This window comes from Rhipicephalus sanguineus, unplaced genomic scaffold (assembly GCF_013339695.2).
Source record: "Rhipicephalus sanguineus isolate Rsan-2018 unplaced genomic scaffold, BIME_Rsan_1.4 Seq612, whole genome shotgun sequence".
NCBI lineage: Eukaryota > Metazoa > Arthropoda > Arachnida > Ixodida > Ixodidae > Rhipicephalus > Rhipicephalus sanguineus.
Window position 1 is genome coordinate 72924 of NW_023615626.1, and position 25285 is coordinate 98208.

General features: G+C 44.0%; 1 protein-coding gene and 1 long non-coding RNA gene across 2 annotated transcripts; one reads left to right on the forward strand and one right to left on the reverse strand.

Annotated features, from left to right (window-relative positions):
- Window positions 1-528: 528 nt before the first annotated feature.
- Window positions 529-22050, reverse strand: LOC125756748 (uncharacterized). Its single transcript, XR_007414719.1, has 4 exons — window positions 21816-22050; window positions 17390-18320; window positions 14821-15131; window positions 529-1056 (listed from the first exon to the last, which is right to left on the reverse strand). It is a non-coding gene; the product is annotated as an uncharacterized LOC125756748 (long non-coding RNA).
- Window positions 22051-22348: 298 nt separating this feature from the next.
- LOC119377913 (proteasome subunit alpha type-2) lies at window positions 22349-25006 on the forward strand. The gene is made up of 3 exons (XM_037647204.2): window positions 22349-22493; window positions 22564-22773; window positions 24869-25006. The coding sequence occupies exons 1-3, from the start codon at window positions 22453-22455 to the stop codon at window positions 24993-24995; spliced, it is 378 nt and encodes a 125-aa protein (XP_037503132.1). The 5' UTR covers window positions 22349-22452; the 3' UTR covers window positions 24996-25006.
- The last annotated feature ends 279 nt before the right edge of the window (window positions 25007-25285 follow it).

Sequence of the window (25285 nt, forward strand, 5' to 3'; positions counted from 1 at the left end):
ACATTTCACAAGTTATTCCATCATCCCACCCTGCATGACCAACTAAACCCCAATCTTCAGTACATATCTCATCGCATCAACCACCGTCATAAGGTTGGCATCGCATTATGTAACTCCCAGTGTTTTTATCGATCATTCATACCTCCTACATCAGTAGATTGGAACTACCTACCTGAAGACATAGTAACTATTACTAATAGCCATCTTTTCCGACAAACTTAATATTTTGCGATAAGCAATTGTATTATGTTATGTACTGTTATGTATCATGCTCCTATTGTATTGTGTTTGTTGTCCTTTTGTCCTTACGCAGCTAACATTGTATAATGATGACTTTATTGTTTGTTGAATAACTTATTTTCATGCTGTATTTTATTTCTTGTCTACTTGGTAACCACTCCCCTCTATAATGCCCTATGGCCTTGAGGGTAAATAAAATAAAAATAAATAAATATGCAACAGTACACTGCAAAATGAAGATAAATGAAGAGAAATGTATTACGCAGAAGGTTCAATGCATCCGAAGCTCCATATATCTTCATGTTTCTTAGCCCCTAGTTGATACAAATAGCAAAATCAAGTGGTGTACATAATTGTGTACATAGTGTGTCAAATGGTTAAGATTCCTTATGGCATTCCTTGCAAGCACTGAAAACTTATGCTGGAGTCCTTTTCATGTCAAGTTACAGTCCGATTTTAGGTGTCAACACTCCTTTAAGAGATGCAGTTGGCTTGTTTTGGAATAAACAAAAGCGAGAACTTCCTGCATTAAAAAACTATATTTTTATTATTTTTTAGTCAAAGTAGTAATATGAAGTCTCAACACTTCCAGGCTTGCTCTTGTAATTGTTGGGCTCGTTTATTATTTGAGTGAAGTAAACAAAGGTTAAATTGCACAACAGTTTTGCATTAGTCACAATGAAGAAGCATTCAGAAGTATTGCACAAAGGCAGGTGCTGTCTTCGTCGCAGTACTTGTCCACAACGAGCAGAGCATTGGTACCTGGTGGCATTCAAGCTCCTAAGGACCCAGATTCACACTGTTTTGGTGGTCAGCCTGTAAGTGGAGGAGATACCAAAACGTTTTTATGTACTGAGTTCCGCGATTTGCTCTCTAGTGACGTTTTATTAGAGGTTCTCAGAGATTTTCAAAGGAAAATGAGGAAATGGAAACAATCAGGAATCCCAGATATGTCAGCACCATAACACAAGTCAAAGAGAAGGCATAAAATTGAATACAAACACAGAGAAGCACACAAGCAGCACACCGAAGAGAGGACCCCAGAAAAAAATGCATACAACGCTATGCATTGCTAATGAAATTGTGCTCTTGATGACACAGATTTCTATCACTAAGCTTATCCAGGTATACTTTCAGCAAGCAGCACATCTATTGGGCACTGCACATGGAGATACATGTCAACTATGGGCGTACGCTATTCAGTTAACGTGGCTCACATTTTTCTAATGCTGCATGGGCATGCAGGACTGCCATGTGGAGGTGTGTGGCAATGATTGACAGTGACTCGCGCAAAGCAGCAAAGTTGGCTCAATAAGCAATGAAAGCACCATTTGCAAGCAAAAAAAGAGATCAATTTGCATTAATAGTGTGTTGTTACTGCTATGTATGTCATTATTGCACCAAAGCCATAAAAATCAACTTTGGTGATTTTATTATTTATAAATAAGTGAATAAATACACAAATGAAATAAAAACTGTGTTTTGTTTGCATTATTTGGTTTCTTCCACACCCCATGGGCATCGGCGAGGCTTGACGAGACCATCAGAAGATTCTGGTGGATGAGGTATATTGAAGATAACCCAGTTCTACCTTAACTAGTGCTTATGAGTAATTCAGTTTTTCAAAGCATATGCAAGTTTTGAAGGCCAAAATGCAAGGACTTTCAAGAATGTGAGGCAGCACCTCAAGTAAATGTCTTTCACTTTAACAATTTTACCAGAACATTACAGATAGCTTCATTGCACTAAGAATACAGAAAATCGATTAGAAATGTCCACTCCTGCTCACAGTGAATTCCCAATATGCACGAAAATTGACGATTTGTATGCTGGGTAACCTTCAGTTCTCCCATTCAACATTTAAATGTAACACATAGGCCTGCAGCAGTCTGCTCTGTCAGAAAACATGCATGGGATTTTCGGCCACTTCTTCACACACTTGTCCAGCCCAGCCAGAAGAAGCAGGAACTCCCAAGTCTAGTGATTGGCAAACAGTAAATGTGAGGTTCTAAGGAAAGCAATTTGGTCGAATAATTTGAAGTAAAGTAGTTAGAACTGAATATATAACATATTACAAAGAAAAACGAGCATTTTTATTATGATCCAACGACTTTGCACAACAATTTTACGAACGAGAACTAGGCTTGTGCGAATATCACTTGCGCTAGTGTCGTCTCATCTCCTTTTGACAGTGTCCTTTTGTGCTGTTATACCAGGAATGTCTCTTTCTTGGTGTGAAGCGAAGTTGAAGCAAACTTATATGAGTTTAGGATTTGAATATGAGTAGGTTGCAAGTTATACATAGTAAAATATTTGTGTTTAAAATTTTCCTACCTGGCCCATATAACAAGCTTTTAAACATAAGGGCACAGAGTAGGCCCTATACCTCCTTAAGGTGCATTTAAGACCAATTTCCTCGGAAACTACTACCGTAAAATACCAAGCAAGCACCCCTACCTAAGCAAGCGCACCCTTCCCCTTTTCGAGAGACTGGAAATATGCGCCAAAGAATGAGCAAGCCCCCTCACCCCTCACCATTTTTTTTCCAAGCTGTCCTCAACTATACACTACTGCAGTAGTGGATTCTACGAACCCTAGTTTTGGGAGTCTCTAGATATGTGCACAGTTTCTTAGTACCTTTACAGTGTGTTGACTCAAGGTTGCATTGCAAGTTGTCACAAATTGTTGGTACATTTGAAGAACATCTTTCCCCCATTGTCATAACGTACAAAATTTCACACGAGGGTTCCCTCCGGTTCATTAAAAATAGTAAGTGCATGCGTATTGAATAAAGCTTAGTTGGTTAGTTCGTTTTTTATGGCGCAAAAGCAGCTGAGGCTATGCTGCGCCAGTCACAAGGTGTTCAATAATGGGCAGTGATATGATGCAGTTTTAGAGCTTACTTAAAAAACCACATTCTTTAAGAAAGTTTAGCACATCAGACAATGGTACTAGAGGATGATCTCCTAGAAGAAAAGTAGGGTGTAGAGGTATGTGTTGTTTGTATAATTTGCTGAAGCATTTTTGTCTCTGCGTTTCAACGTCGGGGCATGAGATTAGAATGTGTATGAGTGTTAACAGTTGTTGGCATTTTTTCACATGTTGGTTGTTCTTCTTTTGTGAGTAGAAAGTTGTGTGTCAGGTGTGTGTGCCCAATTCGGAGTCTGTATAAAATGACCTCAACAAAGCATTCTTGGTGATGACAGGTCTTCCATTCTCCAAGTACAGGCTTTACCTCATGGAGCTTATTTTTGCACGAGTCCCACTGTTGCTGCCATTTCGCTAACAGTGTTTGACGAATTGTTCTTTGGCTGTCTTTCAGTGGAATTTTTATTTTTGCGAGTGCTTTGTGTGCTGCCAAAGAGGTGCATTCATCTGGTTTTTCGTTTCCCGGTATCCCAACATGACTTGGCACCCAGAAGAAATGGATAGAAATTACTACGCTATTTAAAAAACACCATGTTTAAAATGTCGCCAACTAATGGCTCACACTCGGATTTAACATGCAGGGATTTCAGTGCACTTAACGAGTTTGTGTATATGATTGCTTTCTTGTGGTTACCAGCAATGATTTTCCGAACTGCTTCATATAAGCCGTAAACTTCGGCTGTAAAAATGGAAATAATATGTACTCTCACACTAAGGGCACTTTTTCCAGTCACGATCCCAATACCCATGTGGTTTCTTGTTTTCGAGCCATCTGTGTAAAATTCGGCATAATCCCTATATTTACCCTGAAGTGCACGAAATTCCTGGATTAGGTGTTCTGATGGGGTGTATTTTTACTTTAGATGGCTTTATGACAAAACGCAGAGCTGCGCCAAGTCGAACCATGGCGACAGTCTTGGTGGTTTCTTTGCGACATTTAGTGCCTCTTCAGGGATGACATATGTGCGGCAGTACTCCTCAAAACGTAAGATAAGTGGCTTGATTAAGTTCAGTTCGTTTAGGTATACACTTTGTGGCAGCATTTTGGAATTGAACCGCATCTACTCTGTCGATACCTTCGGACACACGTGCCATCAAATCGACCTGAGGAAGGGTGTAATAAAGATCTTTGAAATCGATTGAAAATGCTAAATGATTCGCTTTTTCCTTGCCTGTGAAAAAATCTGGCACCTGTTCCGACTTTTTCATCAAAAAAGGATCGTCAAGAGAAGTCGACTTCAAGTACTTATGTAGAAACAAAGCAATGCACTTTTGCCATTTTCATTCTCTGAAATGATCACTCGGAAAGGGCAGTCAATTTTATGCGTTTTCGCCGTGAAAAATATGTCTAGATCCACTTTTTTTGCCTTGTCCTTTAACCTAGCCAGGCCTTCAAGAGCGTGTGAAGCAGACGGATGTTGTTGCTGTTTTTAGGATCATAGACGACTATTTGATGCTAATAATGAACGTAACAATTTTGATGCGGTAGTTTCAGAAACTCTAACCGTGTTCGCGACAGAGTTATCTCCCCTAGTGCTGGTGCATGAAATAGCTAAAGACAACTTCAATAAGATTTTTAAACCTCGGTCTGTATTTTTCGCCGGCGGTAGTGTGCTGGAGCTATGAACCGTGAGGAAATAAACCGGTTCTTCCATTTACATCCGCTCACTCAAAATTGGTAAAGCGTGCTGTGATTAATTTCTGTTTTCAAAATTCACTAATGAAGTCGTGTCACCACAAGCTTGATGCAAGCTTGTGGGCCCAGGCTAAATGTTTAATAGATTCTGGTTATCCCATGCGCCTGTTGACCGCCGTAACCGAAAATGTGAGCAGGAAGGGAAGGGCAAACGCCGGGGAGCAGGCAGCCGCTACTAAGGCAGCCAAGGTTGCTGTAGTGCCGCCCTAAATGCACGCCATTTCGTATAATTTGCAAAGGATAGTGAGGAAGGCCGGTGCGGACGTGGTTTTTTCTGCTCCCGAACGATTACAAGTGATGTGCAAAAAGGTAAATGCAGAGAGTAGCGGGGAGCGGGATTGTATGATCAAGCACCGGGAAAAATTTGTCAATTGCAGTCTAGGCATTGTGCTTTGTATCCCTTTGACATGTGAACGCATTACATAGGCCAGACTGGAAGGTGTGTGAACCAAAGACTTAGGGAACACCAGTACAATGTATAAAAAGCTCTATCTGGTCATTTGGGAATTCACTGTCAGAGGTGTGGTTGCGCCCCAATGGTTCAATATACCCGTATTCTCGATAGGGCCTGCAGCAGAACCACGCGGGAAATAACTGAAGCCTACGAAATGAACAAAAAGAAAGAAAAATGTGTGAGTGTGCCATCTTTAGCTTTGTCAGCTAAAGAAAAGATGTATCTGGAATCATCGCTTTGACGTTGGTGGTGCAGATTGTTGTGATTAGTGGTACACGTGCAGGCTTTGTGCTGTATCTTGACATGCTGTTATCTCGATTTTATCGATCCACTCTTATTGTATAAAAGGCATGTGTGATCGCAAATAAAACCATTAGTTGCAAGTTAGCGGTGTGTGTGTGCGTCCCTCTTCTCTGTTGCTGTCGTGGTGCGCTACGCCATATGAATTATGATAGTTTTTAATGCGTTTATGTTTGCCAGAAAGTTGAGTTTTCGGTCGAATGTAATTCCTAGAAATTTATATTGTTTTACTGGCATTTCGATGTTGTTTAGTTTAAGAACAGGGTCAGGGAATAGTCCTCGTTTTTGCGCAAAGAGAACAGCGGTAGTTTTATGTGTGGAAAATCGAAAACCATTGTGGTCAGCCCATTACGTCAGCTTATTGATGGTAAAGTGGAGTTGCCTCTCACAGGATGATTGGTTCGAGGCACAACAGGCGATTTGTAGATCGTCAACGTAGAAGGAGTGCATAACTGTGTGTGGTATGACCATGTTAATGGAGTTCATTTTAACTATGAAGAGAGTTGTGCTCAGAATGCACCCTTGTGGTACACCATTTTCTTGGACAAATATTCGTGACAGTACTGTGCCAAGACGTACTTGAAATGTTCTATTTGACAGGAAATCACATAAGCAGTTCAACATTCTTCCGCGAATCCCCAAGTCAGCTAGGTCTCAGAGAATTCCACATCGCCAAGTTGTATCGTATGCTTTCTCTAAGTCAAAGAATACCGCGAGACAGTGCTGTTTGTGTAGAATGCATCTCGTATTTCGTGTTCCAGTTTCACGAAATGGTCAGTTGTTGAACAGCCCTTTTTGTATCCACACTGGTGTGAGTCTATAAGGTGTCTTGTTTCAAGAATGAAGGTAAGTTATGTATATAATGCTTTTGTATGTTTTTGCGAGACTTGTTAATGCAATGGGCCTGTAGCTACTCAGGGATGTTGGGGGTTTACCAGATTTGAGGAAAGGTATAACTATTGCATTTTTCCAATCTTCAGGCATTAACCAGATTCCCATATTTTATTGAAAAATTGGAGAAGTGCCTCCGCCGATGCCTGGGATAGGTGCGCCAGCATTGTGTAGTGCACATGGTCAGGCCCTGTTGCTGTTTTTTTACCAGCAGAAAGTACCCTGTTCAATTCTAATGTGAGATCATGGTTATAGAATTCCTTTGAGGCACTTATATTTATTTATTTATTTATTTATTTATTTATTTATTACAATACCCACAGCGCCTTTCGGCATTACAGTGGGAGGGGAGTACAATAAAAACATAGCCAACCAAAAGCAGGTAATTGAATAAATGTACAGCAGCAAGTAGCCAAATGGACAAAAGAAAAGCAAAACATTTTTAGTACTAAAAATACACAAGCAAATACTAGGGGTGTGCGAATATTCGAGTTTCGAATTCGAATCGAATAATACCTAATCGAATAATTCGATTAGATTTTTGAATAGCTAGTATTCGACGTTTCGAATAATTCGACAGGACGTATATCTAAAACGTGACAAAGGCAAATGGTGCAACTTGGTTAGGGTGGTGTGCCTAAAACTAATGCTAACGTCGTTACAGTAGGCCTTCGGTTTAAAACTTTCGCTGGTATCCTGGCTCAAAAGCGAGTGCATGTTTATAGTAAAGGAGATTATGCAATTTCCACACGTCAAAAAAAAACATGAGAAAACTGTCAAGCCATTCAGAACTTCACTTCCGAAACGAAGACACGGACTTCTTGCGTAGTTCGGTCGCGTATGCCGCAAGCGCCGTAAAACACTTTGACACAAATCTAAATCTTCTTTCACACCCTGTCTGCACAACCGTCGCCGTGCGCTTATATTGGGTTGCACCTGGGTTCAGGAATCAATATGACCGATCTGCTCACAGCACAGTGAAGGCTTGTGGAAAGGGCGAGTACCTCCTCGCACATTCGTCTGGCCGGCGTCGACGGGCAGACGCGCCCGTGGTAGCCGAGTTGATTTCTGGATCTTTCCAGACATTGCGCGGGAGTTAGCTGTCTCAGCGGCTACCAGGCCAAGCGAGTTGCTCGAGCCAGTGGGGCCCTGAAAAAGGGGCTCTAGCCACGAGAACCTCAGTTTGCTGTTCTTATAAAATGTTTGTTTCTCCTCAGCTGCGGAGAGGGTGAGGGGGCGTGCTCTCGGCACCTTTTGGTAATTGTTGTTTTTTTTTTCGGTGCGCACGTTCTGTCGAGACAATCCGTTGGCGTCGTGATAACGCGCTGTCGTTTGAAGGCAGTAGCTTGTGTGCGGTTAAGCGCTCGTTTGTGACTGCAGCTGTCAGCAGCACACCTTTAGTCATCAAGCGTTTATGTGCCGCGTTCTGCAACATGGATTGCCGTGGCAAAAAAAGAAGTTTCATTTGGAATTTTTTCGACAAGGCAACTCCGTGCTCTGCTATTTGCAAGAAGTGCGGCTCGACTCTGAGGACACCGTCAAGCACTACAAGCCCGCTCGTGAATCATCTGAGGAGCAAGCATCACATGCAGTATTTGGAACTCCAGAAGTTGACTAAGGAAAAACCGAAGCCTAAGGAGAAAAGCCAGCAAACATTGCTGGATCTGACTAAAGCGAAAGGTGCGCTGTCCGAAAGCGCGAAAAAGGAAACGACGATTTCCATTGCGAGCATGATCGCTCGAGACCTCCAGCCGTACGAGTTCGTGGAGAATAAAGGATTTCAGGACTTGATCCGCCACCTCCAGCCTCAGTACAAGATCCCGCACAGAACTACGTTTTCAAGAACAGTAATTCCTGAGCTGTACCGACGCACAGTTGACTCACTCAAGACACAAATCGCGTCGGACATAACAAAAGGATTAGAGTCGCTCGCATTCACAACCGACATGTGCACATCCAGGGCAAATCAAGGATACATCTCCTTGACCTGCCACTATATGACCCAAGATTTCGCAGTCAAGGCCTTCACCCTGGCGTGTTGTTACCTGCAAGAAAGCCACACAGCTGTGAATATTCAAGCCTGCTTGACCGAAATCGTCAAGGAGTGGTCTCTTGACCTCGGCACTGTGCCTGTGTATGTGGTGACAGACAATGGTCGGAATATCCGTGCCGCCGTGCGTCAGATGGAATGGATCCCACTTCAGTGCCTGGGACACACGTTGCAACTGGCAATAAAGGACGCAAAAGAAGAAACGCCGGTGGTTTCATCACTGTGCAAGAAGGCACGAGCGTTAGTGGGGCACTATAAACACAGCGCTCAGGCAACTCGCCGGCTCAAGGACTGCCAGAAGCGCATGGAGCTGCCAAGTATAGGTCTCACTCAAGATGTGGACACGCGTTGGAATAGTGAACACGCAATGCTGAGCCGCTTGGTGCAGCTAAGAGACGCTGTCTCACTCGAAATAGCAACATCAGAAACAAGTGTGAGCTGCCTGTCCCCAAGTGAGTGGAATGTTGCTGCAAGCTTAGTGCAGATCCTGCAGCCTATTGCAGATGCGACTACAGATCTTAGCGGCCAGAAGTATGGAACTATATCATCTATTGTGCCATTTCTTTACGGGACAGAACAGGTCCTTAAAAGGCACGGTAACATTGAAAACGAAGCAGCTTTGTTTGCTAAGAACTTGTTGAAGAGCTTGGAATCACGGTTCCCTCTTTATACAGAACGAAAGGAACTGATGCTCGCGACACTATGCGATCTGAGGTTTAAATCTATTTTCTGCACAAGTTCATGCAGTCAGTCACAGGCTGCTGAGCTGCTGGTAGCCGAAATTACTGCTCGACACGCTCGCATGAACTCTCCATCGCAGCACTTTCAAAATCCGAAGCCATCGACAAGTCATGCCGCAAGCAAAGAAGGCCAGGGAACAGTCTGGGAGACTGTCGAACAGCTGGTGTCAGAAAAGAACCAGCACAATGAGCTCACACCTTATAGTCAAGAAGTTCAAAAATATTTCACTTAGCCACTGATCCCAAGGAAGAATGACCCTCTGAAATATTGGAAAGTGCATGGAGCTTTACTGTATCCAGGAATCGCCAAGATTGCTTTGCGATACCTACCCATCCCTGCTACGGAGGTGCCAAGTGAGCGCATGTTTTCGACTGCGGGAAACACCGTGACATCGCGGCGAGAGAGCCTGAAGCCAGGTCATGTGGAGCAACTTGTGTTTCTGCATGACAATTTGTAGCCTTGCGGTAACAGTCACTGACCACTGTGTGTGCTCAAGGACATGAGCAGAATTTAATTTCTCTGTTCTTTCTTTAAATTTTGAATAAAATCTTTAGTATTCGATATTCGATTCGGTATTCGATATTTTTGGCCACTATTCGGCACTATTCGATTCAGTTCGATTCGAGGTAAAATTTCACTATTCGCACACCCCTAGCAAATACCCCTCAGGGGATCACGAGGACTATTTACAATACGAGCTCTGTAAAGAGGAAGCAAATACTTCAGGGGAGATAACAGTGGCAATGTCGTGAGGCAGTTTGTTCCACTCGTGAATTGTTCTGGGGAAAAACGCCATCAGGAAATAGTTCGTCCTACATCTTATCTCCTTTATCTTGTAGGCATGATCAAGACGGGGTTAGACGTAATCAGGATTGTGCATGTAAAAATCCCGGTTAATACCAGTGTTGTTAGGAATATACTATGAAAAAATTTTAACCTTATGTATTGCCTACGCTGCTGCAGTGACTCCCATCCAAGGCTTTCCTTTGCACTGGTCACGCTAAAGTGGCGGGTATAATCAGCATGAACAAATCTCACAGCTAAATTTTGAATTCTTTCAATCCTTTGAATGTCTACTTGCTGCCAAGGGTCCCAAACGCAACAAGCGTATTCATGTATTGGTCTAACATTGGCTTTATACAAGAGCTCTTTTGCGGCAATAGGTAAATTTCTTGCATTTCTTCTAAGAAAACCTAGAACACTTGAAGCCTTGCACGTGACATACTCGATATGGCGACGCCAGGATAATTCTGCTGTAAAATAAACACCAAGATAGTTATGGTCGAACACTTTTGCCAGTTTTTCTGCATTAATAGTGTAACTAAAATCATTACAGCACTTTTTTCTAGTGAAGCACATATAAACAGATTTTTTCACGTTTATGTCCATGCGCCAGGTATTACACCAGCTAGAAGGGCCATGGTAGGGGCTAGTTGATTGTACATATTTGACACTTGCGACGCGCTGTTTTAACACGAAGACAGCGCGTCGCAAGTGTCAAATATGTACAACCAACTAGCCCCTACCATGGCCCTTCTAGCTGTTATTTCAAGTACATCGGGCTTCTTTGTTCTGGTCGCCCCTTCAGCGGTTGTACTAAATTCGCGCTCGTCTGTGTACTACCTGTCGTTTTTCGTGTGTCTTCGTGTTAAAACAGTGCGTCGCAAATGTCAAATATTACACCAGGTGCTAATCAAATCCAAATCGTTCTGTAGCACAGTGTGATCATCTAATAACGTTTGGGGTTTAACGTCCCAAAACCACTATATGATTATGAGAGACGCCGTAGTGGAGGGCTCCGAAAATTTCGACCACCTGGGGTTCTTTAATGTGCACCTAAATCTAAGTACACGGGCCTCAAACATTTTCGCCTCCATCGAAAATGCAGCCGCCGCGGCCCCAGTGTGATCATCTACGGTATGAATAACTCTGTATAATACACAGTCATCTGCGAACATTCGGAGTCTGGACGAAATACCACAACAGATGTCATTCATGTACATAAGAAAAAGAAGCGGCCCCAGCACTGACCCTTGCGGCACACCTGAAGTAACATCCACTTGATCGGACTGCATTCCATTTAAAACTCTGTATAATACTCTGTATAATACGCAGTCTGACTGATCTGCCATCTGAAGTTCAAATATGCTTTGATCCATTCAATAACAGTAGAGTTTATGTTGTACCAGCACAGCTTCTGAATCAGTAATGAGTGAGATACTAAATCAAACGCTTTACGGAAATCCAAGTACAAACAGTCAACAGTATACCCGTTATCCAGTGCACTAGCCAAATCATGTGTGAATTTAGTCAACTGTGTAACACAAGAAAACCCAGGTCGAAATCCATGTTGCTGAGGCGATAATAAGGAGTAATTTTTTCAGGCGATTCATAATGTTTGTAAAGTGGATGTGTTTTAGAATTTTACAGCTGATGCAAGTGAGTGAGATCGGCCGGTAGTTTGACGCAATGCTGCGCGGGCCAGACTTGTGCACTAGCACAACATAAGCAAGTTTCCAATCATCCGGCAAGACACTTCACTCAGTGACTTTGAGAAGATAACAAACAAGTATTTTGATACAGAACGTGTGCACATAGAAAGTAAACAGATTGTAGGCCGTCCGGACCAGCGGCCTTTGAGGCACATAATTTCTCTAACAATTTCTGGATGCTCCGCTGATCAAAAACAATATCTTCCATTTGCTCTCCACTCACACAGGTTTGTGCTGAAATGGCACCGCCGCTTGAGCGGCCAGCAAAGACAGAGCTAAAATATTGGTTAAGATGTGTGGCTTTTGTAATGTCACTATGAAGTAAGTTTCCGTCTAGTTCAAGTGGAGGAATAGACACTATCTTTGCCATTCAGTTTGACTAGCTGCCAGAGTTTTTTTAGGACTTCTTTGTATTCCTATTCCAAAAGACCCGAAGAACTTCTTTTTCTGTATGCTTAACACACTTTTCATGTGCTTGGTTATTACCTCAAGTCTTTTGCGCAAGTGCGATGAAGGTGTTTTTCTGTATGCAGTGTAAGCGGTTGCTTGTTTTCTGGCTAAGCTACGCAATTCCTTTGTGCACCACGGCTTAGATCTGCTGCGCCGTGGCGTCATTATCCATGACGGCACATATCGGTCGCATAATTCGAGAAGTTTTAGCTTAAACATGTTCCATAATTCATCTCCCCCATTTTTGGTTTCCGCTAAAGTTTCAAAAACATCGTAATATGCATCCAAAGAACTTTCAATATCACTTTTACGGGCTTTCTGATAACTATAGATCCGTCGTCTAGTGCAATTTGCGATTTTTGCATACTGTAAATTTAACTCGCAGTGAACAACAGCATGATCACTAATGCCTGGAAGTACCAGAGAAGAATTCACAGCTGTGGGGGTGTTTGTGAGCATGAGATCTAATATAATGTTTCCCCGGGTTGGCTGCAAGACCATCTATGTTAAGTCATAAGTGCCGCATAGTTCAATAATCGCTCTGGTTAATTCACTCTGCCCGCTCGATGTGGGCCCGTGATGAGCCCAATTGACCTCTGGGAGGTTAAAGTCGCCTCCTATTATCACGTAGTCCGTTTTGACAGTTTCAACCGCATCGATTAGTTCATACAAAACATTAGCTGTACTACTTGGTGGACAATAAAACGAACACAGAGAGACAGTTTTGCCGTTTGAAAGTCTAATCAGAGCCCAGACAGCCTGGCTGTGGCTAACTTCCATTTACAGTACCCTAGAGTTAATCGCTTCATCTATTAGACACCACCTCCACGACATTTACGATCCCTCCGATAAGAAATATATTTTTCAGGAAAGATTTCCGTATCACTAATGGTTCCATCAAGCCAGGATTCTGTTCCCAGCACCACAGAAGGCTGAGTCATGTCTAGAAGGGCAGCAAACTTGTCCGTTTTACTCCTAATGCTCCGACAGTTCACAATCAATACTGAAAGCAGTGACCTATTTGTCGACCGTAGTCAGTCAGCACGCCTTACTTGGTCTAGCGATTCATCAAATATATATTCAGGAGAGTTGCTTGTTGGGCAAGTTGGTACATACTTAGTTAACTACAAAAGAAGCCACAAAACGTCGAAAAACGGAAAAAGCAGAGCGGCAGAAAACACAGACAGAGCGCAGAGACGTGGCACTAACAACTGGCGTTTATTTCGGAAAAACCTTCCCCCCCCCCAGACCGTACGACGCATGCGCAACTGACAAACAAAAACCAATCAACCCAAACCCAAAAAGCACAAACAGCTAATCTAAGCAGAACACCTCTGTGCTAGAAACAAAAATTCCTTCCTGGTAAGATAAACCGAAGCTGCACTAACGCATTTGTCTGGACCAAGTTTCCAGATATGGAATGCCTCAATAATCTCCCGTTCTCGCTGCGTCTTAGCTTTACCTAAAATTGTCACCTTATCAAACAGAGGCGAACAACCACACAACTTGCAGTGCAGCGGCAAGTTACCACCCGTACCTATGGGTAGATGATTTTCATGCTCCCTCAACCTAACATTGACACATCGACCCGACTGTCCAACGTAAAACTTGTCACAACTTAAAGGGATGCAATACACCACACATGTGTTACACGCACAGTATTTTTTGACTTGTTTTATGTAACAAATCCTGCTCATCGTGCCATGCTGCACAACCTTCTTACAAATACCCACATATATACCTGAGACCGTTTAAGTACAGGGAGTCGAATTTAAGGCATATTTTATCATTTTCCTTTTTATTTGCCTTACTGTATTCCAGTAAACGCTTTCTTTTTAGCCTAACAGCAGCAGAAAACTCTTCCGATATGCTTATCTTGGAGCCCTTTAGTTTTTTCGCATTTGACAAAACAGCTTGCTTATCTTTGAATAAAGCAAAACTAGCGTTAACTGGTCGAGGTCGGTTTCCAGTGAACTTGCCTGAGCGATGTGCCCTTTCGATTGTAATATTATCGCATGTCACAGTGGAAGAACATATCTCTAGCAATTTCTTTTTAACTATGTCATATGATTCACTCTTGTCTGTGTCCTCAATACCAAAAAAGATTAAATTACACCGCCTGCTACGGTTTTCAATATCATCCACTTTTTGTTCAAGAGAGTGCATTCTCGTATCCTGATTTTCACAGGTTTTTTTACACTGTAAAACTGAACTTTTTATTTCGTCCATCTTACCTATGGTCGATTCTAGTTTCGTTATGCGTGCAAGTAAGGCTAGCCATTGCTGATTTGGTTTCAGCTTGTGACTTCTCAATGGCACTAAGTTTGTCTTTTATCTCCTGCTGACCACTTAGGAGCTGTTGCAGGAGTATGTCGGAAGGACCCGGGTTTAATTCTACGTCCCCACACAAAAGCAACAAAAGCAAATAGAATGCAATGCGGCGAAAGAGCACAAAATGACGTCGTTTTCGGTACAGACGAACATCGCGTAGCGAATGACTAGAGACACTTGAAAATGCCACTGGGGGTGGAACCGGCAGGGAATATACTAAGTAACCACGATAAGAGTGCTTACTAACCTGCAGAAATAACAGCGTAAGCGTTAGCAGTGCAGTCATATCTGCACCGGTTCCATGCCCCAAGCGCCGAGTGAAGATCTGTGCTATTTGTAGGCTGCAGTCGTCTGTGCGATCAGTCCACGGATGGTTGACCGGCAGCGGCCAATTTCAGCTGCGAGGCACACTCGTTGATTTCCGTCGTTTTGGTCAATGTCGCTTGATTCCCATGTCGAGCAGTTGAACAAAGGTTCACCGTCCGGCAAAAACTGAGCTGATAAGTCATCAGGCTGTAGTTCGAAAACTGGTTTGCTTGTGGTTGATCGGAGCAGTACCTGCAGAAAGAACAGCGTAAGCGTAAGCGGTGCAGTCATATCCGCACCAGTTCCACGCCCCCAGTCTGTGTCGGCAGTCTGTGTCTTTCAGACGTTTCTTTGTATTTGAGGAAAGCGTTTGTGTAATTCCCTGAAGATGATACCTCGTAAAAGTGTTCGCCTAATAGGTTGGCCTGGTCTTGTAGTGCTGTTTGTGTCTGGACTTGTAAGAAGTGGTATTGTGTACGATGAGTCTTCTCCTCTAAACTTCCTCACCTGGTCCCAGATACATTTTGGTGTGACCGAACTATTAATTGATGATATATATTTCTGCCACGAATCCTTTTCCGCCTGCCTATGAATAAATCGTGCTTTGGCTTTTGCCTGTTTGAAGCTTATGATGTTGGTGTAGGTGGGGTATCTTCATAGCATTCCCCAGGACTTATTTTGTTGGTTTTTTGCCTCTGTGCACTCGCTTGTCCACCAAGGATTTAGTTTAATGTGCACAAAGCCGGATGACTGCGGTATCGCCTTTTCTGCCGCTGAGATTATAATTTCGATGAACTTTTTGTTAACTTCCTGAACAGAAAGTTCCGATGAGAAAATTTCTTCAAGCTTTGCATTTTCTGTAAAAAGCGGCCAGTTCGCGAGCATCAATTTCCACCAGCGTGGCTTGCTAGATAAAGTTTGGTGGGATGACATGAGTTTGATGATGGCAGGTTGGTGATCACTACCATATGACGTGTCGAGGACCTCCCATTTAAGATCGTTAAAAAGACATGGTGAGCACAAAGCAAGATCTAAACAACTAAAAGTGCGTGAGGTTGCTGAAAAGTAGGTCAAAGCACCAGTGTTTTAAAGGCAGATATCGTTTGACAAGACAAAATCTTCAACGACCTGCCCTCTTTGATCGGCTTTGTCACTACCCCAAAGAGTACAATGAGCATTAAAATCCCCTACTAAAACAAATGGCTTTGGTAACTGTTCTACTACATTTTCTAGGTTTTTAGTGGTAAAATGGGTGTGGGGTGGGATATAAAGTGTACCAATGGTAATAGTTTTGTACGATAAAATGGTGACTGCTATGGCCTCGAAAGATGTACTGAGTTGGACATCTCTGGTAGGAGTGCCACCCTGGAAAACAATAGCTACTCCTCCTGACAGACGGCTACAGCGTTCACGGCCCTTTCGGGCAACTGTATAGCCCTTGAGAAATTGAGCATGTTTTGCACCTAGGTTTGTCTCTTGGAGGCAGAAAGCCACTGGTGAGAACTTATTGATGATGTCCTTTGAGTCACCTAAATTATGCATTAATCCTCTACAGTTCCAATGTATGATAAAAGCCATGATGGAATAAAATTAAGCAAATATACCTGTGGGGATTGTTCGATTAAATTAAAAGATGATAGGTGACATTATTAAGACAAAAGGGACAACTGCGCTACCTGACACACACGTACAAACCACATACACATATTATTAGCATTATTAAGAACTTAAACTACAGACAAATGCGATAATCATTATGATTATCGCTTGCTTTGCGTGGTTATTGGGACCTTGTCCAGTTGGCGCGCTCCAGGGAGCGCATGTCCTTCGGTGTCGATGACACTATCAGTCGATCTCCATCGCCCTGTCAGAGGCGCTGGAAGATCGAGAGTTCGGCGCTGAGACGTGGATCTCGGGCCTTGGCATTCGAGTGATTTTAGGGCCCAGGGAGACCGGAGTCTGAGGGCCCTTTGAGGTGGATGGAGCAGCAGACGCTGCTTCCATGACGGGGGCGGAAGGAGTCACAACTGGACCACTCTGTGTGGACCCGGAGGATGTCTGAGGCCTCTGTGATGGTGCCCCCGACTGCGTCACATCAGTGTAACTTTTGCAGAAAAGGTACGACAACCGTTTCCGCGCTTCATAAAACGAGATCTTTTTTTGACGGTGAGAGCAATTACTTCTTTTTCTTTTTTCCAGGATGGGCATGAGCGGGAGTATGCTGGGTGATCCCCCTTACAGTTCACACAAAGTGGCAATGATGCGCAGTTTATGGCTGTGTAGTCGTTTTCACTGCATTTTGCGCATGTTTCTTTTCCCCTGCATGAGTGGGATGCGTGACCGAATCTTTGGCATTTAAAACACCGTCTAGGATTAGGAATATAGGGCCTGATGTTTATTTTCACGTAGCCTGCCTCGAGGGAGGTGGGCATTTCGCTCGTTCCAAAGGAAAGTACGACGTGTTTTGTGGGGACTTCCTGATCGTTGCGGTGGATGACGATTCTCTGTACCTTTATGACGTCTTGATCCTGAAACCCCTCGAGGAGCTCCTTGTCACTTAGGCCTAAGAAATCTTCTTCAGATATTCCTCCCCTGCTGGTGTTAAGGGATCTGTGGACAGAAATTGTTACGGTAGTGTCACCAATGCGGGCGAGTTCGGAGAGCTTTGATACTTGTTCTTTTTCGGCTAGCTCTAGGAGCAGGTGACCGCTTGACATTTTCGAAACTTTGTACTTGGGTCGAATTTCTTTCTTTCAGGCACTTGGCCACCAAAAATGGAGATAGCTTTCGTACTGGTGTGCCTTCGCTTTGGATGACATGGTACTTTTGGAAGGATACTTTGGATTGTGTGTTGAAATGAAAAGTTGCCTCGGTGTGGCCTCTTTTCCGAGACTGATCAAAAATAGTGGATGCTTGAGAAGCCATAAAAAGATGAAAGTGTTTGGCAACAGCGCCAACCGCCCACCATGGAGCCCAACAAGGGGACACGGCTGGACTTGTCAACAAGCGTGCACGATGCCAGCCGTACGCTGTTACTATAACCTCATCTAACTACTCATGGTTGGATATTCACACCAGGTTAACCCTTGCCACCATGAAACACGGAAGTAAATTGAAGAGAGAAGAGGACAGGAAAGATCAAAAGTGAGAGAGAAAGACGAAAATGTGGAGACAGAGATAGGAAAAGACAACTGCCGATTTCCTCTGGGTGGGTCAGCCCAGGGGTGCCGTCTACGTGAAGCTGGGGCCAAAGGGGTGTGTTGCCTCTGCCGGGGGGCCTTACAGGTCCAATCACCCTGCGTCGGCTCAACACCCAGGATCCCCTTTTCCTCGGACACAGCAAAGCCAAGCATGGCGAGGCGTGGGAGGGGGTCGAAACCCCCCTGTTGGCTTGGGTCCGTAGTGACGCCATTCACCAAACGCCTGCTTGCGCAGGCGCCCCTGTGGGGTATTGAATAAAGCATTTCATTAGAAGCACAGATGGGTGTTCTTCTCCACCACCACATCGAATTTTGGTCTGCGATCAAACGAGGACCCCCCTCCACATTGTCCAATTATCTTTCACCGTGCTTGCTCAGAATTTTACAGTATATGTAAAGCATTCATTTGATTAATTTCATTTATGAGCATCTCTTGTAATGCAGCTAGAATTACAATTGCATTTCAAGTGTTGACATTTTTGCAAATTTTTAAGCAAGGCAATATTTTTCTGTTATTTTTTAATAAAGCTGCCAAAAAATGAAAGCTATTTGCATATGTACAACATTCTAGCTCAGCAGCTTTGCACTGGTGTTCACTTTATTCTGTTAAAAAATCAGCCTTCTGTCCTTTAAAGTTGTTCTGATAATGAGGCACACAATTGATTCTTGAGATACAGAGACTTAAAGACAAAAAGCAAGTTTATTTCATAATTTTTCAAAATGAATGTGTACTTAGCAATTTAATAGCAATGAGCCATATTAGTGATCACATGAATAAACCTTTTGCTTCTTGTTTTCTTGGTTCCCTAGCTTGTTCTGTCATCTTCTGTCTCTTTTGGCAACATACTATCGACGGTGGTCAATCTCACCCAACCATATCACAATGTTGCGGCTTGATGTGTGAACGGCCTTCAGAACATTTACTCAGGCCATGCTGGCCTTTTTCAAAGTTAGAATGGTTTCAAAGGTGGGCATTCTGAGGGTTTCCATTCCAAAGAACATAATCCATTGTGTTGTCTACGAGTGCGATCGTTCCTCCGCATTCTGTGCAGACACAGATACTCGTAATCACGGTTTGTATGAGCTCCACATCAATCAAAGGATAGCCATTGTCACTACAGGTAACATTTTGTCCTTGTGGCGACACCGTTTTTAGCTTACTTGCACGAGTGTTCCCGGTCTCATTCTGTTAGTAGCTGAACCGTGTCGATTTCCAATTATACTACGCTCTCCAAACGGTGGTTTTGTCAACACGAGCATATCTTTTCCCACTGCAACTAAATCAACAAAGGTGCAACTAAACTCAAGATACGTGCGCAGAACCACGTCTCGCACACACAAGGCAAGTGGACTCGGTAAATGCTGCGAGTGTTAAGAAAACTGCACCATGTGCCTTTAGGTAGCTAAAGTGATTTTTTTAAAACCTGCTAAGCTCAGAGAAACTACCCAGTTTTGGTTTTTGAAAAATTCGTTTGAGGCAGAAAGCTCAGCTTCTACACGACCTAAGAGGGCGCGGCTGCTCGTCAGCTGGTCTCGAAAACATTGTGGTTTTGGCTCAATCAAAATGCGGTAAAATGTGTGGGGCACTGGACATTATTAAGGACGGCCTTATTTCACAAAAGCAAAAAAAAAAAAAGAGGAAGAACACATTTCAATAATAAAAGAAATTTACCTTACCCCGTGTCTTCAAAAAAAAGATTGGGGCAGCTACGCATCAGTGTTGCGATGGCTTCGGAAACAGTGGAGCTACATGGTGGCCTTGTCTGCAACCTCCAACTCATCTTCCTCCTCCACTCACCTTCACTAAACTATGCTAAACTCTCCCTTTCCTTTCCCGCCTTCTCACCCCCGACATCACTTCCCTCGTTACCGGACAGCACGCACTGACGGAGACAAAGAGAGAACACGACACAAGCGACACGACACTTCCCTTTCCCATCCCCTTTATACACTGTACTATACACGGCTATGCTGTACCCTCTCCCACCTCCTCACCTTCACATCACTCCTCTCCCTCACTTCCCTTTCCCACCCCTTTGCTGTACTCTCTGCTTCCTTTGTCTTGATGACGAGTTTCTCTGAGGTCTCTTGTTTCAGTAGGAGTGTGCAAATAGTGAAATTTCATTTTGAACCTAACAGTGCCGAATAGTGGCTGAAAATGTCAAATATCGAATACAGAAAGCTTTACTTGAAATTGAAAGAAAGAACAACGAAATAAAATCTGCTCATGTCTTCGAGCACATAACGTGGTGAGTGACTACTACCAAAAGACTACGAATTGTCATGACACAAGCAGTTTCACATGACCTGGCTTCAGGCTTTCTTGCCCTGATGTTACAGTGTTTCCTGCAGTTGAAAACGTGCACTTACTGGGCACCTCAGTAGCAGGGTTGGGAAGGTATCGCAAATCGATTATGGCGATACCTTGATAAAGTGCAGCTTCGTGCTCTTTGCAGTCAGCTAAAGTATCATCCTTTCCTGCAATTAGGGGCTCATTGAAGTATTTGTGAACCTCTTGACTATAAGATCTGAGCTCAGTGTGCTGGTTATTTTTGAGTGCCAGCAATTCGGGTCTCACAGAATGTTCCCTGACCATGAGCCATGGAAACGGTATAATCGTTCTTAAAATGAACATGCGCTCACTTTTGAACCAGCATATCGATGAAGGTTTTAACGGCAGGTGAAAATTTAATGAAGTTTAGCAACGTTATTGTTACTTTTTGCCATCCCACCCTAATCTAATTGCACTATTGGCCTTTGTAGCGTCTTAGATATTCGTCGTGTTGAATTATTCAAAACGTTGAATACTTGCTATTCGAAAGTCAAATCGAATTCGAAACTCGAATATTCGTACACCAGTTATCAGACTTTGCCAGAGTGCGGTCGCGCCTTTCCGGTTGTCTTCCAAACTTCACAGCACTACAGAATTTTCTGTCATGTTTGCTCTGCACACATTTACAAGTTATTTACCTTGCTTCAACAAGCATTAATATCTGTGTGTGTGTGTGTGTGTGTGTGTGTGTATATATATATAAACATGTTTATGCTTGTGATATACCAATAATTACCAAAAATCTTTTTTGCTTGTTCTTACTTCAAGGGACACTTTTCATGTTAATAAACTGTTATCTCGTATGTATTTTTTTTATTTTGCATGGGTATAGTGGTTACTACAGTGGCGGAAGTGATTCGAGTAAGCCTTGCCCTAATACGTATTTTTATTGTGATGAAACGTCAAAGTGTAGACATCATGGAGAGTAGAGCCTATTGAGTGCACTCGACAATTTCATAGAGGAGGGTTGCACAATATTTCCTGATCACACAATATACAGCGGGAGGAAAGAAAGGTGAAACCACAAACGAGTGCGGATAAGTGCGAGTCTCACTTGCCTTCACCGCGGAACACAGAGCCGTATTGCGGTGAAGCCATGAAAAAAAAAAAAAAAAAAAGCATATCCTCGAAGAGCTCCCAATTAAGTTCAATTCTGTCCTCTTAAATTTATTCCACTAAAGGCAGTGCTTTAGGGCTGCGTGCTTTTCTTTTATCTTCGCAAATTTGGAAGCGGCAGCACGATAAAGTTTGCGCGCAGGCTTTTATGGTCGCACGCATGCATCGTCGCTAGCTAGTGGAAGATGCGCTTGCTGCCCGAGCAACGTTCGTAGCCTTAGATATACTGACAGTAGTATCAGAAACGCGCTTTTTATAGCTTCATGCTGAGCAGCAACAAAAACTTACCGAGTGGAGTAGAGCAATGTCCGTCGTGTTGTTCTTCGCTGCAGGCTGTGTCCGCTTCAATGCGTCCTGAACGAGACGGCTTTCGGTAGCGAGAAGTGTGCGCACAGCGTCTCGCGAAGCCCTTGCTGTCTCTTCACGAGTATCCGATTCATCGTAAGGCGTTTGCTATGGTTGCGGGACTCGCGTCGTCCCAGCACTGCGCAGCCGCACCAGCAGCACAGCTGGCACAGCCGCGGTCGCTGTTTCCGCTGATACGAAAATACGGGGACTCGCCGCCGCCCGACACAATTAGGCTGGCCAAAATGCATAGCCCCAGAGAGCGCCGTGGCGCGGTGCATTGTGGGGGGGTTTATCCGCTCGCCTTTGTAAATGCGCGTCCCGGCAGGGTTTGCTGTTCTTTGAGCCCATCGTTTCCTGTTGTACAACGGCATCTCTTGGTCGGCTACTTTAGTTCACAACGCCACCGCTACCCTTATTTCCGTTGCACTGTCAAAGGTACAGTTTCCCTTCTCTAAGTGTATGGGTGTTCTGTGGCGGAGCGGAGTGGAGACCGTGAGAAAGTGCAGCGGGCTGACGTATGAATTAAGCGGTGCTTATAAACATTTTTAATTAGTGCTTGCTTTCGAAATAGCTGGCGATGTCGTCTGAGCGGTACAGCTTTTCTCTGACCACATTCAGGTAAGTAATCTCCTCGACGATGGGAGGCTAAACCGCACAACTCGGTTGGTTTGTGCTGCGTCATGTGCAGCCCCTCGGGAAAGCTGGTGCAGATCGAGTACGCGCTGGCTGCTGTGGCTGCCGGTGCACCCTCGGTGGGCATCAAGGCGTCCAATGGCGTGGTGCTGGCCACGGAGAAGAAGCACAAGTCCATCCTTTACGAGGAGCACAGCATTCACAAAGTCGAGATGATCACCAACCACATCGGCATGGTCTACAGCGGCATGGGGCCCGACTACAGGTACGCTTTCGCGGTAGGGCTATTAATTTCGGAGCGCATTCCTGCGTCGGATGGTGGCTTCTGCCGCTGCTGCTAACCGAACTCCGCGCTGCCAGAGTTCAGTAACCAACTTTGGTTCTTGGTGCTCGGCGGGCGGTAACCAAACCATAGCTTGAGGAGACCAACCTGAACCCAAACAACTCCGTACAAACCTAGATGGGGCCGCCACTAATTAACACATTAAAGAGAGGCCACCTGTACAGGCTGTTTCACACTTAGGGGAAAACACGGAACACGTTGCAAAGTGGTGCGAATTTTCCCCTAAATGTGAAACAGCCTGTTCATAAGTTCAAACATTAGCACTATCACCAGCCTGGGCCGAGTCACTCGTCGTTTTGGTGGACTGCCAGACTGCTGCTGGAAGTTGCATTTGATATCTGGTGCGGTTGTAGCTCCTTTCTTGCTTCCTTTCAAAAGATGCATCTCGAAAGGCGGCCACGGCCAGAGAAAGTGTAGCAACTCTGCCCCACTGACAGTGTACACTGCACAAGCTTGACGCGAGGACGAGTGCATTATTATTATTATTATTATTTTTGACAAGACACACAGGAGGGGTAGAACAAATACCAAAACCCGAAGTAGAACAAATATAGTTTAGAAGGGCTTATTGTTTTAAAGTGGAAACTTTAAAGTGGAAAAAACTGCGAACACAGGACGAAGGAAGGGGATCACGCTGGGCGCCTACTGCCTACTGAAAGTTTTATTGAAGAAACCAGGTATATATAGATACAGGAAAGCATGAACAAAGATAAGGTTACAATTTGAATCACGTGTGTGACTTCGCATTGCGGATTTCCTTGTCGAACAGATCAAGCAATGGGATGCTTACACATTGCTCGCCCCTTTGGTAGATAGCAAAGGCCTCAAAAATCTCTCTCGCGTGCCTTTAATGATAACGTTTTAACATGGTGACATCGGACAGGGGGGGGGGGTGCACCCATGCCTGGCACAATGCGTGGCAAGATTACTTCCTACACCACCCTTTAATGAATTGGAGTGTTCCTGAAGCCTCTCGCTGATGTACCGCCTTTTCTATCCCACGTATACCCTGCCATAGGAACATGGGATTTCATGCACAACACATGTGGCGCATTCGATGAAGGGCTTGGCGTGTTTCTTTGAACAGGTTGCTCTGCTTCCTCGCTTCTCGTTGACACGGTGGCGCATGCCACCCAGCTTCAAGGGCACTGAGAACACCACACGTCCTGTCGCCTTCTTGACCCTATGTGACACCCCATGTACGTAGGGAATGACTGCTACATTGCGGTTCTGCTCTTCTTCAGTACGCCGCCCCGGCACCTCCGTCAGTAGCACCTGTATCTATATATACCTGGTTCTTCAAAAAAAGTTTCGGTTGGCAGTCGGCGCTTATTCTCATGTCACCTTCCTTCGTCCTGTGTTCGTGCTGTTTCTTCCACATCCGCCAGATACAAGGACAAGTGCAGACCTTTTGTCTGTCCTATGTGGTTCTCAGTTCGCGCAGTTTATGCTGTTTGTGAAGATACACCAACAAGAGGTCCTTGTAATCTTTCGTACTGTGAACATTAGTCCTTAGCCAATGGCATTTTATTTTTTTTTGTTTTGTTCTTTCTGAGCACTTATGCATTGAGTCAACTCTGTTGGTTACAAACTTTCTTTAATCACAATGGCACATGTTGGATACTGACGTGCCTGAGAAAGGAGTAGCATGCAGAGGCCCACTCGTGACTCATGTCCTTGCTTATGAGCTCTAGCATTGTCACGGACATAAGTAACGTGAGCACATGCTGCGATGTACTCTTCAAGCCTGCACCTTATACTAAGTGTTCTGCATTGGACAGAGTGCTGAGGATGATGAGATGCATTGCTATCGCTACCAGTGTTTCACCTTTCGAGCAAAACTGTGACTTTCTTTTTTTCTTGTGCAGGCATGTAGGAGTCAGATTTTATTGTTATAAACGAAAATGTGGCATGGGAACATTCTAGTAAGCGGTTGATCCAATAGAACTGGTGTTGCCATAAGTGGCTTTTACTGCATTGTGGTGCACTTTGCAAAGTGACCCCAGCCATTTTGCAGGTTGCTGGTGCGCCGAGCACGCAAGTTGGCCCAGCAGTATGAGCTGATGTACAGTGAGCCCATCCCAACTGCTCAACTGGTGCAGAAGGTCGCCTACATCATGCAGGAATACACACAGACAGGGTAAGACTGGCACTTCCATACCTAGCAGCCATTGTGTTGCACTGCAAAGCATTAGGGCGTGGGTTTGATTCCTGTGCGTCCCAAAATGAAGGCACCCGTGTACTTCAAGCGTCCTTGCACTGATGGCAGCATTGCATCATGACATCACCGAGTGCAACTATCGTCATTAAGTGATTACAGTCAAACCCACTTATATTAAACATGCAAAAAAAGGAAATAATTCCATATGTTGTATAATTCAATATAAAGCTTTTAAAGACGTTAAAGAACTTACGGCATTTTCAGTGCAAATTT

Coding starts and splice junctions, on each gene's coding strand:
- LOC119377913 (XM_037647204.2), top strand. CDS start 22,453: ATGTCGTCTGAGCGGTACAGCTTTTCTCTGACCACATTCAG. Junction 22,494..22,563: donor TTTTCTCTGACCACATTCAG/GTAAGTAATCTC, acceptor CGTCATGTGCAG/CCCCTCGGGAAAGCTGGTGC. Junction 22,774..24,868: donor GGCATGGGGCCCGACTACAG/GTACGCTTTCGC, acceptor GCCATTTTGCAG/GTTGCTGGTGCGCCGAGCAC.